Source organism: Drosophila simulans, chromosome 3R, assembly GCF_016746395.2.
Source record: "Drosophila simulans strain w501 chromosome 3R, Prin_Dsim_3.1, whole genome shotgun sequence".
Taxonomy (NCBI): Eukaryota; Metazoa; Arthropoda; class Insecta; order Diptera; family Drosophilidae; genus Drosophila; species Drosophila simulans.
The window spans coordinates 24,697,522-24,715,427 of NC_052523.2; the positions used below are offsets into that span (position 1 = coordinate 24,697,522).

Below are 17,906 nucleotides of genomic sequence, written 5' to 3' on the forward strand. Positions count from 1 at the left end.
TGAAGTTTATAGCGTGGAATAATCTTCCATGATTGTAAAAGTACATCTCGAGAAACTTTATGTATTCGGAGTGGTGAATTGTAGGGCATACCAACATTTTGTATGTATTTTGAATTTGCAGCTATTACCAGGATTCCCGCTGATTAGAAAATCATTTCCGTAGTTCAACTTTGGCTTGTCATTCGGTGGGTGGCACTCACGATGGTCGTTGTCCTGCGGGAAAGTAATCGTATTGCTGCCCACCCGCCACGCCCCCTGATAGGGCGCGATAAGCAAGGCCAACTATTTTCATTGTCTGTCATGTTTGCCAACTTGTTCTTAATTAAGCCAGGCTGGAGAGCCAGGTACACCTACATATGTATGTGCACCCCAACCCCTGCTTTCAGTTGGGTCAACAAGCTGTTCACATTTCGCCCCAGAACCAGAGCCAAAGCCAAAGCAGCCACCATTTTGTATTTCTTGCCTTAATCAGCAGCCATATATGTGGAGCCGATAAGAGCTGGCGCAGATTGAGTCTCCCGGAGAGGAAGAAGAAGAAATAAGTCCCGGGTCTGAGCCAACGCTCTATATATAGCCGTGCACACAGGCACGACCTTTTCGCGTTATTTTTTTGTTATCTACGCGGCTGGCAGAAGAAAGAATCTGCTCTGTTCTGGGCACTGTTTGCTCGGTGTGTTGGCGCTGTCGTCGTCTTGTCTTCTCTCCGGATGCATTCACCGGAGGGCTTATCGCCATAGCCTCGACAACTGCCTCATTATACGGCGGTACAGCGGTACTGAAGTACAGCGGTACGGGGTACGGCGATCGTAGCGATCTTTCGTTATTTGCATTTATGCAGCCCGAGATTAGATAAGGCACCTCCACCTCCACATCCAACGCCAGTTCAAGATACAGATACGCGAGTGCCTTGTGCGTCTTCCTGTTCTCTGGTCGGTCCCAGGTCGGTACCTGATCCAGATAATGAGGTGGCTTCCACGCGGACCGCGACTTTATCACATAGCCACGCCAGAGATAAACGACGACGGGGTCTTAGCGTCGTTGATTCTCCGCCATTCCATGCCCAGCCTTTTCTTGTTTACAAAGTGCAATTTACAACTTTTCCGAGAAGTGTACAAAAAAAGTATGCCGCCGCATTGGGGTTTATTAAAACGCCGTAAAAATCCACCCAACCCACATGGGAAAGTAAAGCACTGCGATCCCGCATGCCGGGACAATCCCCTCTTAATGCTTAATGCTTTCGCAAATAGTCCACAAATCGTCGATCGTCGATCTCGGACATATTTTCAAGTTTTCAACATCCCCAGCCGCATTTGAATATCCAAATTATTGTTTGCCCTGCTGCGGCTTTTGTAGCGAAAAATTAAGATCACAGTGCGTCAAAGTAACCAAAACCACTCAAATGGACAAACAAAGCCAGGGCTAAAACAAAAAAAGGCTTGACCGACTGAGTGCGTTGGAAGCTCGAGCCCGGTGTGAAAAGCAAAAGCCCCAATGGAATTCCAAGAAATTCCTGCACTCTTACATGGGCTGGCCATTAAAGGGGATTCCGCTGGCAAAAGGCATGATGAGTATTCCTCGGGCCGGGAGGAAGTCAGAAAAGTTCTCATGAAATGTAAAGAAGCAGTCCCACTTAGCAAAACCGAAAGATATTAAAAATTCTGCATATGCTAATTATATTTTCACCACTCGCAGAGTATTAGTAGAGCTTATAAGTCAGATCTACTACTATCCTCAACTATTTCCCTCGTATCTTATCTGTGACGCTAGAAGATTGGCTAAATCCAGTGCATCCCCTTGTCGCATCAGCCACTTTCAAACTATCAACTCGGAGCAAATCTCCCCCGCAAGAGTACTGACTCCCTAGAGCTCCAGCTAATTTTAATCCTCATATTTACCTATGCATACAAATGTGTGCCTGCTCCATTGTGGCTCCCAAAAACACATCGATTGGCAGTCGTGGGCGTCGTGCTTCGATTGTTTATTATTATCACCTACAGGTGTCGTTCCATAAACATTTTCAAACATGACGACAACATCACCGGCACTCCAGCTCCAAGCCAGGGAGCTGTGCGGCCCAGGTTGGAATCGAAGACGGAAACGGAGGAGGAGCTGTAGCCGAAGGAGGAGGAGGAGGAGGAGTAGGTGGGGAGCTCCAATGCCTGTATGAATTGAACAATTGCTGTGCTGCGTTCGTTTGCGCAAAGCAAATATTTTACAAATCAAGCGCTTTTCTGATTTTGTAAATGTGGGCTACCAATTTCCCTCGGCACACACATAAACTCCACTCCGTGTGTACACATGGACGAAAGCGCAAGTCATTGGCAATGTGGCTTGGCCTGTTCCAGAGATCTACATATCCACCACTCACACTCACACTTTGTGGCAATAAAAATCGGGAAAAAAGAAGGCTCGTGCCGCAGCTAGTTGGCCCTGCAAGTCCGCAAGAGGCATTCTACTAACAATATTTAACTGAAAAATATTTATTATTTACCAATTTGTTTGCTCGACTAATAACAATAATCGTAGCAGCACAAGAACAACAACAAGAGCGGGCGCACAGAGAAGCCGCAACAAAAAAGAAAAAGTCATTCATAGAGAGCTCCAGTTCCAGGGCTCCAGAGCTACCCCAATGCACATAGCCCCACCAACGATGTGTACCCACTTCGATGCCAGCTCCCTATTCCCGCACTCCCATCCTCGCCGCCAAGGACACTGCACCGCTATGAAAATCGAATACGAAACAATCACAAATATTGGCAGCCAGCGACTGCAGGCGGGGATTCGGAGGAGCTGGGGGACAGCCGGAGCGGGAGGAGCAGCAGGTCGCCCCCATTTCGCACTTGGCAGACATGCGCTAGACGGCGGCTTGTGTACACTCTGTCCGCCATTTGCCTGCGACTCCGGCTGCACTGGAAAAAATATTCCGAAAAGCCCAACCAGTACCACCACTATTTCAGGATTCAGATGTAGATCTTGTATAGGCTAATTATCTTTAGCAAACATTTAATACAATGGACAATTAGAGAATCCTATACCTTAATAGTTTTTAATACACAGAAATTTTATAAAAACTATTTACTTTATTTAAGTGTACTGATGGTAGGGGAGCCGGATTGCCACCGACATCCTTACTGGCACAGCGGCATTGTTTTTGTTTGCCTTTTTGTATTTCTATTTACTCGCAAGTTTAGTTTGAGTTTAAATTTATTCCCGCCGCCATCCGGAATCGTCCTGAATCCTCCGGAATCGTCCTGGCCTGAAATACCATGCGTGGGCGTGTCCTCCGCCTCCTGGATGCCGGTTGGATTTCTTGTTGATTCCGCTTTGCGATGCGGCTCGATTCGATCCAATTGGATCGACCTTGCCCCCTTGCCACCACGCAATCGGCAACTTGCCACATTCCGCTCCCCTGGCTGCATTAGAGCCAAAGTTGTTAAGCAGCGCTAGATAAGTGCTCGAATAAACATAAATAATAAATGACATTTACTAAATAAAAATATTTGCGTTCGCATAATATTTGAGCAGCAAACTCAAACTCGACAGCCGAGCTCCAGCTCTCTTCCATGGCTCTTTGGGTTCTAGCCGGGCTTCGTCGTGGATGTGTTGGTATGTTTGGGATGGCCAACACAACATGGCCAACACACACACACACATTCTGGTTGATTTCGGAAGCAATTTTGGCACCAAAGTGAACGAACGTCGCGCTTTCCTCGTCTTCCGTCTCGCCAAGTCCACAACCATGAAAGCGGGAAAAAGCAGTAGTACTCCATAGTAGTATTCCGAAAAAAAGCAAAGCGAAAGCATTGCAAAATTTGTGCTTTCACTTTCATTTGTTTGCTGTAATAACAAGCGCAAGGTAGCAGCGCATTTGAAGACTGTATTGTGTACTATATAGTTGGGCTTGGGCACACAACTGCGATTCGGAAGGAGATATTCTGGGTGGCTATTCGCCTTTTGTTTATTTTCAGCTTTGACTGTGCATTTGTCAATGCAAACACACAAATATATACACAAAATTAAAATCGCATAGTAAATGCCGAATGAGAAGTCATTGACACTGGCACATCGATTAAAGCCAAAGTTAGGACCCTTTTCCAGTTGTGTTCACCAAAAAAAAAAAAAATTGAGACCCAATTAATATGCAGATTCAATGACGATTAAGCGCGCTAATTATGCAAACTCAATTAAGAAATTTCCAATGAGTTTCTGCAAGTAGAAAAAGAATGTAAATTCAAGCGGTTTCTGAGCCCTCAATTATAATTATTTCCAGCGATTTTCCTTTTTGGCTAAGACAGACAGTTGACCCAGCCGTGCAATTAAGCGGAATCGAATGGCAGACGAAAGATTAAACTGCAATTGGCCAGGCCAATCAATTGAAGTTGGTTTGAGCCAAGCTTTTTCCACGCTTTTTTCGCACTTTTTTCCCAGATTAATGCTGGAATGCCTGCAATTAGCTTGAAGTGTCTGCAAGCAATGTGAAGAGTCCAGATTGCAATTGGCTTATCCTCCGGCAGGCAAACAAATGTCGGAATAAAAAAGCAATCAACCAACTGCAACGACTTTGTGCGGCTTAGAGCACAACAACAGCAACATCAACCCAAACAAAAAAGGCTAAACGCAGTTTTATATTAGCCCATTGCTGGAATATCAATTGTATTAACGCCGGCCTAATCAAATCAAGATCATCAGCCAGCCAGCCACCCTCCTCCTCCGCCCTTTATGACAACCTTACCCATTCCGAAATGGGAAAATCAAAGTTTAGTGCCGGAGTACCAAACTATTAACTGCTAAAACGGCAATGGGCATGAGAGCCAGTAAAGCCGAGCACAGTTGGATTAACATCAGCTCAGGCCAGTCACCACCCCTGCAATCAGTGCCGATCCGTATCCGTCACCGCATTTTACTCCATCCCGGGTCGACTTTTCCCGCCTCCCACCCACCAGCAGCCATCAGCCAGCACCACCCGGTGGGTCGACCTGCTCACAAATTGCTCGCCCCTTGCAGTCACACAAATGAATAATGAAACGCTTATTGTCGCAATTATTTTATTGCCCTGATATCTGTAGCCTCAAAACATACACCAAAAACGAGAATACGAGACCAAGTGAATTGGAAGGGGACGTCGGGATGTCGACGTCGATGGAAATGACGATGATGAAGAGCAATCCGGCAGCTAAAGCGTCCCCTTTGGAAAAAAATCAAAGAAACTATAGAAAACTATTTGAATACTCTTCCATCACGCCAATACACTTTTGTAAAAAACAAGTGTAATGTTCATATTGAGATAGTTAGACAACATGTACAAGTTGTAAGATCCCAACAAATAAATTATTTTATTTATTTTTGCATTAGTTAAACATAGAAAGCATAACGTATATATTTTATATTGGAAGAGTATTTCGAGTTTCACAATAACATTTCTACTTTCCTCTCTGCTGTCAGGACAATGCACTCTGTCTCTATCGCTCCTGCGCCCTGTCGCCAGGACTCGGTGCGCCGAGCCCAGTCAGTCAGTCAGCCAGGACCTTCGAGCAAGAACCCAAGCCTTCGTCCTGATGTATGGCATAATCCTTGCTATTATTTGGGGTTGATTGTTCGTGAATCGGGTGTGAGGGCAGACGGCCGTTTTGTTGTTGGGCGGTTTAGGGGTTGTCCCGGCCAAGAACAACAACAGTGCATTAGCACTTTAATGCGGCTAGTGAGCATAAAATGTAGAAACAAACGCTCGCGCCCATTTCAATTAAATGCTACACGAGTCCCGGGGTCCAAGGGTCTTCCTGGGCACAAAGACACGCGGAACAAGAGCAACAACAGCATCAGCATCAGCAACAATAACAAAAACAACACAGCTCCTTTATGTCCTGCGAGGCAGGAGAACCCACAATGAAATCGACATAACCCACCCACCCACTGGCACTTCCATGTCATGGCAATTTATTTCGAGGGTGTTGATGGGCGGTTTTGTTTTCATTGGATTTCCGTTGCTGTTATTCTAATGCCCGACCACGCCGGAATATTTCCAATCAAAAGGCGTCTGTCACCACCGCCGGACGGAGGCTGATTCCGGGGCTTACTCCCCCGGATTGGGGTGCACTTTCCGAGTAACCTGCGTGCTAAATGCCAGCATATGTGAAAATAAGCTGTGACAAATGGCTTAATTTAGTTGTCAGTCCTCGGGCCAGAGGGCCATAAAGGGGCAGCGACAATTGTTTAACATGTAAAAATATTGGCACATTACGCATAGATAACAGCTAGTAGATATATAATGTGGAAAATATTTTGAGCTGGCTAGTTGACCTGCTGTTAGCATTTGGGCCGCAGACTTTTCAAGACTTTGATCTGACCCCGGGACTTGCACCTGACATTTATTTGCATGTCAGTCAGGTTTAAGAATTTTCTTTTTTATGTTTTGTTTTTTTTTTTTTGTTTTTCGTGACCCTAGAACATCTGCACGAATTTTCCCCGGGGTGGCTCGAAATTCTTCGGCGCGGCGACGTTTTGTCGACGGGTTAGACATGATTGACAGTCGCCTTATGAATGGGCGCCCATTGTGCCCGAGTGCGGAGCAGGTACTTAGCCGCCGGAGAGCTGCAGCATTACGGATTTCGAATTTTATTGGGATTGCACCCGCGGCGACAGTCGGTAAGCTTCGCTCCATGGGCTCAATCAATTACGGAGGATTTGCCAGCTCTGACATTTACATGTGCTATGCGGTGAGCTTTGCCACCGGGGCTTCCTCCGCCCACTCCACGTAACTTTCTGGGTAACTTCTGGTAGTTGTTGTGGCCCCTGCTCAATTGGCCGGAAAAACTGTTTGAGCACTCTCGAACACATGACAGGGAAAAGTGCATTTCCCCCGACTCGGCGCTCATTTGCGCATTTGCTCATTTGATGTTTTGCGGGGAATTCCGCCTGCTTACATCCTTTTGACTTGCAATTCGGAAATGATGGCTTATCCTGTTTTCTTTATTGGCTTAAGATGCCGTGAGTCGTCGCTGCTTTGAATGGTCCTTGTTTTGATGGCTTAGCTGGCTTAACAATTGCTCTGGGATCCTACCTCGGTCGCTCTCATGCCAGATCGGTTCTGTTGTCCTGTCCGTCCTGCTCATCCCATTCCCTATTTCCCTAGCTAGCGATTCATGAATGGAATCAAGGATCAAGCCTGCCGGGCAAAAGGATGCCAGCGCATTCACCTATGAGCCATCGATTGAATGTATCTCATCAACTGGCAAACATCCACAACAATTCGCATTTAGAATCATTTACATACTTTTGGTTTACTTTCATACCTATGGAAAAGGTTGTCTAGGAAAAGTTAATCAATGACAGATTTCTTTCTGAATCTATGCTGTGCAGTTCTTCAACTAAAAACCACGAACATTTAAATACCGATCACGACCAAGCCTTATTATCCTTCTCCCAAGCTGACCAACTCGGATGTTTTTTCGGAGTAAAACAAGCGGCGCTCACATGCGAAAGGCCAGGAAAAAGCCCGGAATTGGGGCAGCCGGTCTGTGTGTCAGCCGGAGTCGCCTTTTCCCGGGGCTGTTGCTCAACGCCACTTGAGCCATTTGAAGGACACACATGGACCCTACGATTCAAGCGGTTCGGTCCGGGCGAGCTGCTCCTGCTGAGCTATGCAAATCCAAAAGCCCAACAGAAGGGTGAAGCATGTGGGGGTGGCATAGTGGGTGGACTGGGAGAGGGGATGGGGGAAGCGATGGGTTGGGGCACCCACTTGACAAATACCATTTTCGAAATTGAAAGACAAACTTTTGAACAGTCGACGTCGGCTGCTGCTGGTCGTGCTGCTTTTGCTTTTGCTCTTGGTCTTGCTGAAAATGGAAATGAGACACAATGTGCACCAGCAGTGGCGAACGGCATCCGCATCCTGCTGACGAATTTGCTGAGTGTGTTGATTTGTTGATTCGTTTCGCCTAATCGCACCATCACCACCACGGAGAGCCGGAGAGCTGGAGAGCTGGGGAACTGGAGGGCAGAAGCGGCGGAGAGGCGGATTCGCTGCTGGAACGAGTCCGTTGGATGGTCGAGGAATGGCAGACAAACTTGTCCAGTTGGCGAGCACATTGTCCCAAGTTGGAAGCGGGTCAGGACTCGACTCCCTTGCTCCTTCGTACGCAAATGTGTTTGTCCTGTGCACGGACATGTGTGAGTCTGGGAAAGTTTGGCTCACATTGTGTGTGTGTGTGTGTGTCAGTGAGGAAATGTGTTGAAAATTTATTGACATTATTCAATTAATTATTGTGCAAATATTTTCGCTTGCAACACACAGATACTCGTACGCACATACACATGCATACACACATGCCCACGTAGACTCGTAAGTGGCAGGGAATTTGTCATTAATTGTGAATTAGATTGCATGAAACTGTTGCCTCTGCCAAATTTGTTTATCCTTGTTGTTCGTTGTGTGAATGTGAGTATGGATGTGAATGTGATTTGATGTGGCTGTGGAACCCATTCAATCACTCACTCGTCCATTTATGCAGTGAGGCGTTTTCCGCAAACAACCGAGCAGATCGGACCATGACCATGTCCGTTTCCGCTTTCCGCTGTTCGGCATTCGCAACCGGAACCGGATGGGCCAGCTGCCACGCCTACTTCCACGCCCACTCCCCATTTTCGCATTAATTTCGCCTGCGTATGCAAACACATTTTCAAACAAATCGAATTAATTTAATACGAGATTTTGATTTGATTTTTGCCAAATGCTAAATGTATCTGTATACTTTCCGCCGTTTGTGCCGGGCATTAACTTAATTGCATTTAAATGAAAAACATTGCGAGTGCATTTCGTGCGAGTTTTAATTAAAACAAAAATAAATAATCAACCTGCGATGCGGAGCACTCATTCGCCCGGAATGCTGAATGCTATCCGGATACTTTTTTCATTTTCCTGCTGGCTTTAAACATTTCCAATAAGACTTTCTGCCGCTGGCCAAACACTGCGTGCTGTGTTCATTCATCATACTCAGCTCCTAATGAGTTCCATCCCACACTCCCATGCCACCATACTCCCCTACTGTTGGCCTGTCAAAATGCAATTTGATTATTAGATGCCAGCCATGTGGTCGTCTGAAATTTCATCCAATCGAATGGGCTGCTGCTCCACGATAAAGGTGTGTTCGAACTGCCAATCGATAAGCCGCCTTCCTAACCGCCCGTCCGACCTCCTCTTTCCCAGCACATCAGTCACTGTCAACCCACCGAGCCGAGCCGAGCCACCCACCAACCACAAATGGGCAACCACCCACTCCCCAGCGATTCCTACTATACCAATTCCTATACCTTTCCATACCATCCATACCCATGCCGAAACGTGATTAATGCGTTGACGTTGCAGCTAAGCCCGCTGTTGCCGGCCATCATCGGCAGCAGATATAGTCCAAGATATCGGCCAAAACGTATGGCACTTTGTTTTCAGATAATGCCCAGCAGATTTCACACTCAGCCCATACAGATTTGTAATGTTTTGATTGTCGGAGGGCAGAGGATGACGCGTGGCAGGACTTTCGGAACTCCTTTGCGCCGAAGGACACGTGCCCGCATTTTCGAGCGTAAGGTTTCGCGGATTAATTTCAATTTGCCAGCCAGGAAATGAGGGTGTGGCACTGCAGAGCTTTGCTGCTAATTATGTGTGGAATGTTTTAGATAAACAAGGAGAGCGAACAATGCAGCAAGGAAGAGGCTGCAGCGGCCAAAAGGACATCAGATGTTGCTGTTGGCTGCTTCGCTTGCTGTTGCTGCTGATGCTGATGGTGATGCTTCGTGGTGATGGCGCTGGTGCTGGCCTAATCCGTAAGTGTCGTTCTCAAGCACGCAGCAGCGGCAGGCGCTGATAGAGCACACACACACAGCAACGGACCCGCCAAAAGGACACCGAGGACACTCGCCAGGACGAGGACCTGGGCCAGCAGTGCCCACCCACCCACTTCATAATGATGGGGCGCTGTCGACATCGACGTGTCATCGACAACCGGCAACGGTTTTGGGTGGGGTCACAGAACAGAACAGAACAGCCGAGCGCAGCAGAGGCAGAGCGCACAGAGCCAGCCTGTTGGTCAGAGATAACGGCAATTTATTTTCAAGTCATCATTTTAATTATCCCGTTCGCAATGCCTGGCAATGGCAACCTTGCGTTTCTGGGCGCGGCTGGCATTAAAACGTGACAACACGATGGCAGGCAGCCATTTTGCTCATTAAAATATAATATGTATTTTTTAATTTCACAGAAATGTTTGCACAAAAATTTTCTCGAAACAAAGTTGAGAGCGCCAGTCCGTTGTCTGCTGTACAGCCGCCGTGCCCGCTGTATCCACACCGTGTCCTTTTTCCCTGTGCCAAAAAAGAGACCACCCCCCCACATTTTCGGTTCCTTGTACGTTTTCATCTTTTATTCCCTGCTTGTCTCAACTGTAGACCGAAAATCCTTTTTCCCTCTCATGCTTCTACCCTTTTTTTCTACCCAGGCGTTTTCCATTTGCCTAACCGGGTAGCCCCACCCACAAGGACTGAACCCCCCAAAAAAAACCCCACCACCCGGAACGGCAAAACTCTCAACCCATCCGCCATCATGCGTTTTTATAACCGGAAGCGTTCATGAGAAAGTTTCCGCTTTCATAACCGAATTTTAATTAACTTTCGAAAACCTAATTACAAAGTATTATTATAATGAAAAAGCAGTGCACAAAGCGAGTGGAGATCGCAGAGGCGGGTCCGGGTCCATGGGGGTCCACGTGGAGAGATGGAACCATCCAGCCAACCAGCCAACCAACCAAGCGAGTGCTGCCCCTGCAGCGACATCCACGACTACATCCTCCGTTTCCACCACCTCCAACCAGGAGATGGATACACTGGCAAAAAGAAACATATGTTCCCATGGACTACATTCACTATTAAACAAGTGATTCGAAATACCATTAATAATTCTTGGCGCTTGAGTATTCAAGTCAGCACTGACACTATGGAATTTATACTATACCCATACTATTTTCTTACTATTAAGTAAGCCGACTAGATTGCAAAACTTTGAGTGCCACAATCGCATTAATCATGCCATGCTTAATGGCACATACTAGCACATGAGCGAAAAATGTGATCTTACCAACATAATTAATGCTTTTTGAATAGAAAAGATTTGCCATTATTGTGAGCTACTGACTATAGAAAATAGTAAATGCAAACGATTTGGTTAACTATTATGTTTTGAGGCAATCCTAATGCTTAACCACTTTTTAATCCAGTGTACTTGCGCTGTCTTTGAGTGCCTTGCTGTTTGGAGATCAAGGAGCAGGAGGAGAGGGAGTACGGAGCTGGGAGGATGGCAAAGGCACTACTTCCTGTGTATCCATCCGGCATAAGCTGAGGAAAAAAGGGTTGCCCGACCACTTTTTCAACGCTTCGCAGGGATTCTCCTCGCTTTGTACGCTCCGAGTTGGCAGTGTCTCGTTTTAAAATTAAATATTCCATTAGAATATTACTACAAGATTGTGGTTCTTTATTAGCAGCAAAAGCAGCCGGGGCTTTTGGCCAGAAACTCGACTGAATTCAACTTTGTTGCCACAATCTGTGCTGCGGGAAAACCGAACTGAAATTCGGTTGCTTTTGGAAAAGTGTCTGAAACTTTTCACTCTGAATTCAATTTAAACTTGGCATTTTTGCTGAATTTTGCTTGTGTAAATAATACATTTTATCAAATAGATGCATGCACATAATATGAAAAGAGGGGGTTCCCAGACATTATTCGATGACTTTCACGGAACTATCATAAATTTTTAATGACCCGACAAATGTCATGACAAAATGTTCCTATTTGCCGATTTCGAAATGCCTTTGTTTTGCCAGTTTTGTGAAAGAGAGAGTGCAGCTGAACTTGTTGGTGGAAATAGAATTTTAAATCGGTCTCCGGCAAAAATAATTGCAAATTGATGGCTACAGCGGTGGCAGTCTGTGGTGTGGCATTTATGAATAGATATAGATATAGATATAGATATAGATGTATATGTAGATATAGATATAGATATGGAATATAGCCGGGCCGCCTTGTCTAGAGAGCTCAACAAACTCTGGAGCGTCTTTAGCGCGCATGTCTGGCATTAAGGCATCGATATATAAATTGTGGACGGGCTCGGCGGGGGTTCGAGTGGGTGGTTGGGTGGTTGTCAGTTTAGCCGAACCAACCCCAAAACACAGATTTCCTAAGCCAGCCCAGATGGGGTTGTTTGCCAGCCGGGGTAAAATGAAGAAACTCCGCCAGAACGCTGACAGTCACAATGTCAAGGAAAAATCGAAATTGAAGCGACAACAAAATGGCGCTTCGTTTGTTGTCGCTTTTGCTGGAGACCGAGACCCAGACCAAGTCACCCATTCCCAGGTCCCCCGATCCCACAATCCCCTATCCCCTATCCCCTAACCGCCGTGCCCATTTCCAGTCCAATACAATCCAATACCGTCGACGGCACGACCCCAGCTGAACAACAAAGCGAACTCTTTATGGAACAGCTCCAGTCGGCTTGGAGGCTATAAAAAATGTATTAAAGCCAGTCCAGTCGCCCCCACAGGCACATGTATGTACATGTACATATAAATAAAATGTGTCGTATGGACATATTGAAAATGGTGACCTTCCCGCTTAATTAAAAGCGACAACTGCTCGTCAAACACGCTCATGCCCGAGCTCTAGATAAGCAATAATTTTAATGTCTTCGGAATGTCCGAGAATCGTAGGACCTGGATCGTAGATTCTTCCAAATGAATCACACCGATGTTAATCAAAAGGTGGTTGTAGTTCGCCAGGGGGAACTGCGTCGGATCAGGCTCTGTTGGGTTATATTGCAGCGATAAGGTCCATTGCAGCGATAGGGAAGGTGCTCGAACTCGACTCGTAGTGCTCCATGAATATTACTAGAAAGCAAACAGAGGGGAGTCGAGTCGGGCAGAAGATATCCACTACCCTACGCGCTCTTTTTGGCCAGGGGGATCGGGCTGGGTTGTGCCTGGACTGAGATGGGTTAGTCAGTGTGTCAAGTCCGGGCGGGAATGGGACGGTATGGGACGGGATGGGACGGGATGGGATGGGTTGGGATGGGTCCCATGTCCCATCCTGGTTGTTTACCTTCTTGTTCCGTTGCAATTTATGAGTGCACGGCGATAAGGGTTTATCGCGGCATGGTAGTGGTGGAAAACTGCACTCTGCATCTGAGTGACGGCGATAAGATAGCGACTCCTGGAACTACTCAGCTCAGCTATCGGTCGTTCAATTCGAATTCGCTGCATTGATAGCGTCGATACCGTCGATGGAGATAGTCAGCCATCCGGGCGGCCCAATCAATATATAAATGATTGTTGGAGGTCAGTTGCTTGAGTCAACAAAGGTTGGGAAATGAAAACTAATTTATGGTACTTTTTTTTCCTTTTTCTTGTATTTCAAACATTAAAATAGTCGATTTTGGTTGTCGTTGACGTTGTGTTTGTTTTGCATGATTTATAATAATATTAATTTTACTAGCTTTAGAGTTGGATTTTAATTCTTGCATTGACATTTATTGAATTTTATATTGTGTATTTTACAATAATTTTCATTTGTTTCTGTGTCTGTCAGTGTCAGTATGTGTGTGTGGTTGTGTTTATATTTAGACTATTTTTTATCAAGTTTAATTAATTAGCTTAGCTCAATGTAAAAATGGGTCTTTGTTTTGTGTTTGCAATTGGTTTTTTATTTTTCATTACGCACAATATAACTAATATTAAAAATTATTGAATAATAATTGCAGTTTCGCTTTTTATGTGATTTTTTTTCCTTTTTGTTTTTTGCTTTCATTATTTATGCTAATTAAACGTTAAATGCTATACAGTATTTATATTTATATTATGTTTACTTTCAAGTGGTGTGGCATAATTTCATACAATTTGATTAATTCTCGAGTTAGTTAAAAGTTGGTTGCTTGCAATGGGTCCTTAGTTAAATTGGGTATTTCGGGGAGGGGGTTGCTTAAATGTATCTATTTATAGATTATTTACAAAATGCCTTAATCTAACGAATTCGTACAACAACAGAAGACACATAATGTAAATGAAATGCGGGATTTTGCGATACATGGTCGTATATCGATGCGCGTATATATAAATGGGAATTTGTTAAATTATTCAGTTAAAACGTGTCGTTTTCTTATGCATGGCCAGATTTTGTTGCTTAGATAGTTGAAGATTCTTAGGGTTTTGCTGGACTGCTCAATATGATGATTTCGGTTTTAGATTTCTTTTTGGTTTTGATCTTTTGCGATTCGAATTCGATTGCGATTGCGATTGCGATTGCCTTTGGATAAAGGGTTTAGTATTTGTATCTCTCTTTTTGGGACTGTTTCATTTGGGGCTTTGTTTTCTGAAAGAACATTACACACGATCCCTTCTCTACATCTCCTCTCCTCAATCTTCTCCTTACTCGGATACATTTAAAATGTGATTTCAAATTTTCAGTTATAACCGCTTTGATTGTTATTGCTTGTTTCGAAACAACGAAAACAAATGGCACGGAATTATTATTTTGTATTTGTATTAGCAAAACGTAAAAATGTTAACAAAAGTTCTGCTGCACTTACAACTACATCACGGTTTCTTTCGCTCCTCCTCCTCCTCCTCCGTCTCGATTTAATAACCCCCCGGAACAGAATCTATATAATCTATATAGTACTGGAACTGAACAACTCAAAAGGCAGCGCTCTTCATAGCTATCTCTATATGTACAACTGCGAGTTGCGGCCCAAGACTCACGTGCTGAAAGGATGAGGATGCGAGTGCGGATGCGGATGCGGCCAGGTGCTAAAAGCCACCGCCACTGCACTCGCTAATTGGCAGGCCCGCAACAAAGCCGCTGCCTGTGGAGATCGGGATCTATAGCTATAGCTACAGAAGATTCTGCAGGGCGGCGGCTCCATTGAAAGCCAGGCCGTGATTCCAATTTCTATAGCCTGCCGCCGCGGCATACTGCTGATAGTTGTTGTACAACTGCTGCTGGGCGGCCTGATGCTGCTGCAGTTGCTCCTCGCTCAGATCGCTGGTAATGTTCGACGAGTCCTCCTGTAGTTCGTGCAGCAGTTGTTGCTGCTGCTGGTGGTGTTGCTGCTGCGCCGCTGCCTGCTGTTGTTGCTGCTGCTGGTGCTGCTGTTGCAGCTTCTGTGAGTAGTTAGAGCCCGATCCTGAACCCGATCCTGACCCAGATCCCGAGGCCGAAGCCGATCCCGCCTTGCCGCTGGCCTTTGCTGATGTTGCTGGTGTATTGGAAGCGGATGTCAGTTGCTGCGCCGACTGCTGCATCTGCTGCTGTTGCTGATGCAGCTGGTGCTGCTGCTGTTGCTGCTGGTGTTGCTGGTGCTGCTGCTGCAAGTGCTGTTGCTGCTGCGAGCGCAGCATCTGCTCCGCGCGTCCTTAAGCCAGCGGGTATTGGTGATGTCACAAGCTCGTGGTTCCGGCGGGCGCATGGTAGCCAAGACTCTGGTAGTAGGAGTCCTGGCCTAAGGCAGCGTGTGAGTTGGTCAGCGGACTGAGGGCGTTGTAGCCGGCGTACTGGCTCATGTCGTACATCTTGATGTCCGCCTTGGACTCCGTGGGCAGCAGGCGGTTGATGGAGAACGGGTGGCTGGAGGGCGTGTAGCCAGAGGGCTCCTGCTTCAGCGGATGCATCGACGAGTGGTAGTCACTGATCAGCGACGGATGGCACCGATTGGCCATCATCGCCGACAGCTCCTCCTGCTGCAGCTGGTGATGCTGGTGGTGGTGATGGGTGGGCACGTGCTGCGGCTGCTGGCTGAGGCACAGTTCGGCATTGGCATGCAACATGGCCAGGGCCTCCGCGTCCTTGCTGTGCGCCGCACTCAGGACATTCACGCCGGCGATCGATGCTCCGCCCGCCTCCTTGTGGTGCTGATGGTGGTCCAGCCGGCTGTGGTGGTGGTGGTGCATGTGGTGCGAGTCCTCGTGATCCTTCTTGCCCGGACTGGTGGCCTCCAGGCTGCTGTGCGACGGACTCTTGTGTAGCTGCCTAATGGCCTCCTTCTTCTCGTCCTTGAAACGCTTCTGTCGCCGCAAATAGCACCCGTTCTCGAACATATTCCCCGAATCCGGATGCAGAGTCCAAAACGATCCCTTTCCTGGCTTATCCGGCGTCCTGGGAATCTTTACGAAGCAATCGTTAAAGCTCAGCGAATGCCGAATGGAGTTCTGCCAGCGCTGCTGATTTTGCCTGTAGAACGGAAACAGATCCATGATGAACTGATAGATCTCCGAGAGCGTCAGCATTCTGGTGGGGTTATTCTGGATGGCCATGGTGATTAGTGAGATGTAGCTGTATGGCGGCTTGGCATGCGTGTAGCTCCTTCTGTACGTAGTTGGTTTGTCCACCCGCGATCTGCCTAGGGAATTCGGCGATCCCGTCTCCATTTCCCGCGATCCCGGCGGCATGGCACCATAGGTACCGCTCAATCCTGCCGCCGACATACTGGCTGCCGACATGGCCATGCAGCCACCCATGTTCCCGAGCGGTGATCCCATGCTGGCGTAGCTCATCGAGCTGGGGGTCATGCAGTTGCCGCCCATCGAGTTCATGGCCGCCGCACCCATGCTGCCGTTCATGCTGGCATTCATGCTGGCGCTCATACTGGCACTCATGCTGGCGCTCATGCTGGCCACCGCCGCCGCCGAGTCCAGGACGCTGGAGCTGAATGTGGCCGCCGCCTGAGGGGAAACCGATGACATGCCGCCCACCGGCAGGCCCATGCTGTTCATTGTGTAGGCGGATCGGGCCAGGGGACTCATGCTGCCGCCGTTGCTCGTCGGATTCGGGTTGTTGTTGCTGGGCGGTGGGGGCCCACCGCCTCCTCCTCCGCCGCCGCCTCCACCGCCGCCCGACGGAGGACCACCGCCACCCGAGCTGGCCATGCTCACCGGAGCACTGCTCGGAGGCGGCTCCGCGTAGAGCTTCTGCATGATGTCAATGGTGGTCTGGTGGGGGCTACCCTTCAGAAAGCTGTTCAATAGTTGCGCCGTTATGTTGCCGGCTTTCGGAGGCGCTGCCCTCTGGTGGATCGATGGAAAAGGCAACGCGTTCTGCAACGCGTTAGTCAAAACGAAAATCAAAAAGGAGGTCTTTAAAACGTGGCTTTACTGTGATATATCGTATATCAACTGCGGTTTCAGTGCACTATCACTGCTTCAATCGGTTTGCATATATCTGGCATTTTATCGAAAGCACTTCGGCACTTGTCACTTGTTGGCTGGAAGGTTCTGATTCCGATTCCGTTTCTGATTCTAAGCTTTGTTTGTAAACACACCGTGGCTTAATTATTTGTGCGGGATAATCATATAAAATATATATTTATTTTCTATTATGATGCGATTCTTTTTGTATTTTCTTTGTATTTTTGTATGTGATTTTTGTTGTCTGCCGCACCGAGCGGCCACAAAACACCGACGCACGAACGTGAATATCTAGCTGGCTGTTGGCCACTGAAGTCTGAAGCTGGGAGTTGTGCTGTGCTGTGCTGCTGCTTTTGCTGCTGCTGCTTTTGCTTTTGCTGCTTTGGCTGATGCTGCTGTTGCCGTTGCCGCTTTAGCTGCTGGTCCGCTCGAGTGTCTCTTTGGCTTGAGCTCTTGAATGTGACTGTTTGCAGAGGGGAACGCTTGTCTACTATTTGGCTTGCGCTTGCTGCCAACAAATATTGTTCGAGCCGCGCTCAAGTGCCTCGGCCGACGTCGGCGTCTGCAGCGGCGGCGGCGGCAGCAGCGACGCGCCCGGGCAGCACCAGCTCCGACTCGTTCTCGCCAATGGCCCGGCGGTATAGTGCGTCTCACCACCACCCTGGCGGAGTTACCAATGACAGGCGGCGGTTCTC

General features: G+C 47.3%; 1 protein-coding gene across 1 annotated transcript; it reads right to left on the bottom strand.

The window, feature by feature from the left end:
• Positions 1 to 13,420: 13,420 nt before the first annotated feature.
• On the bottom strand, positions 13,421 to 17,285 carry LOC27206425 (protein fork head). Its single transcript, XM_016174526.3, is given in 1 exon segment — positions 13,421 to 17,285. A coding segment is annotated over 1 exon segment (2,079 nt). The 5' UTR covers positions 17,002 to 17,285; the 3' UTR covers positions 13,421 to 14,922.
• Between the last annotated feature and the right edge of the window lie 621 nt (positions 17,286 to 17,906).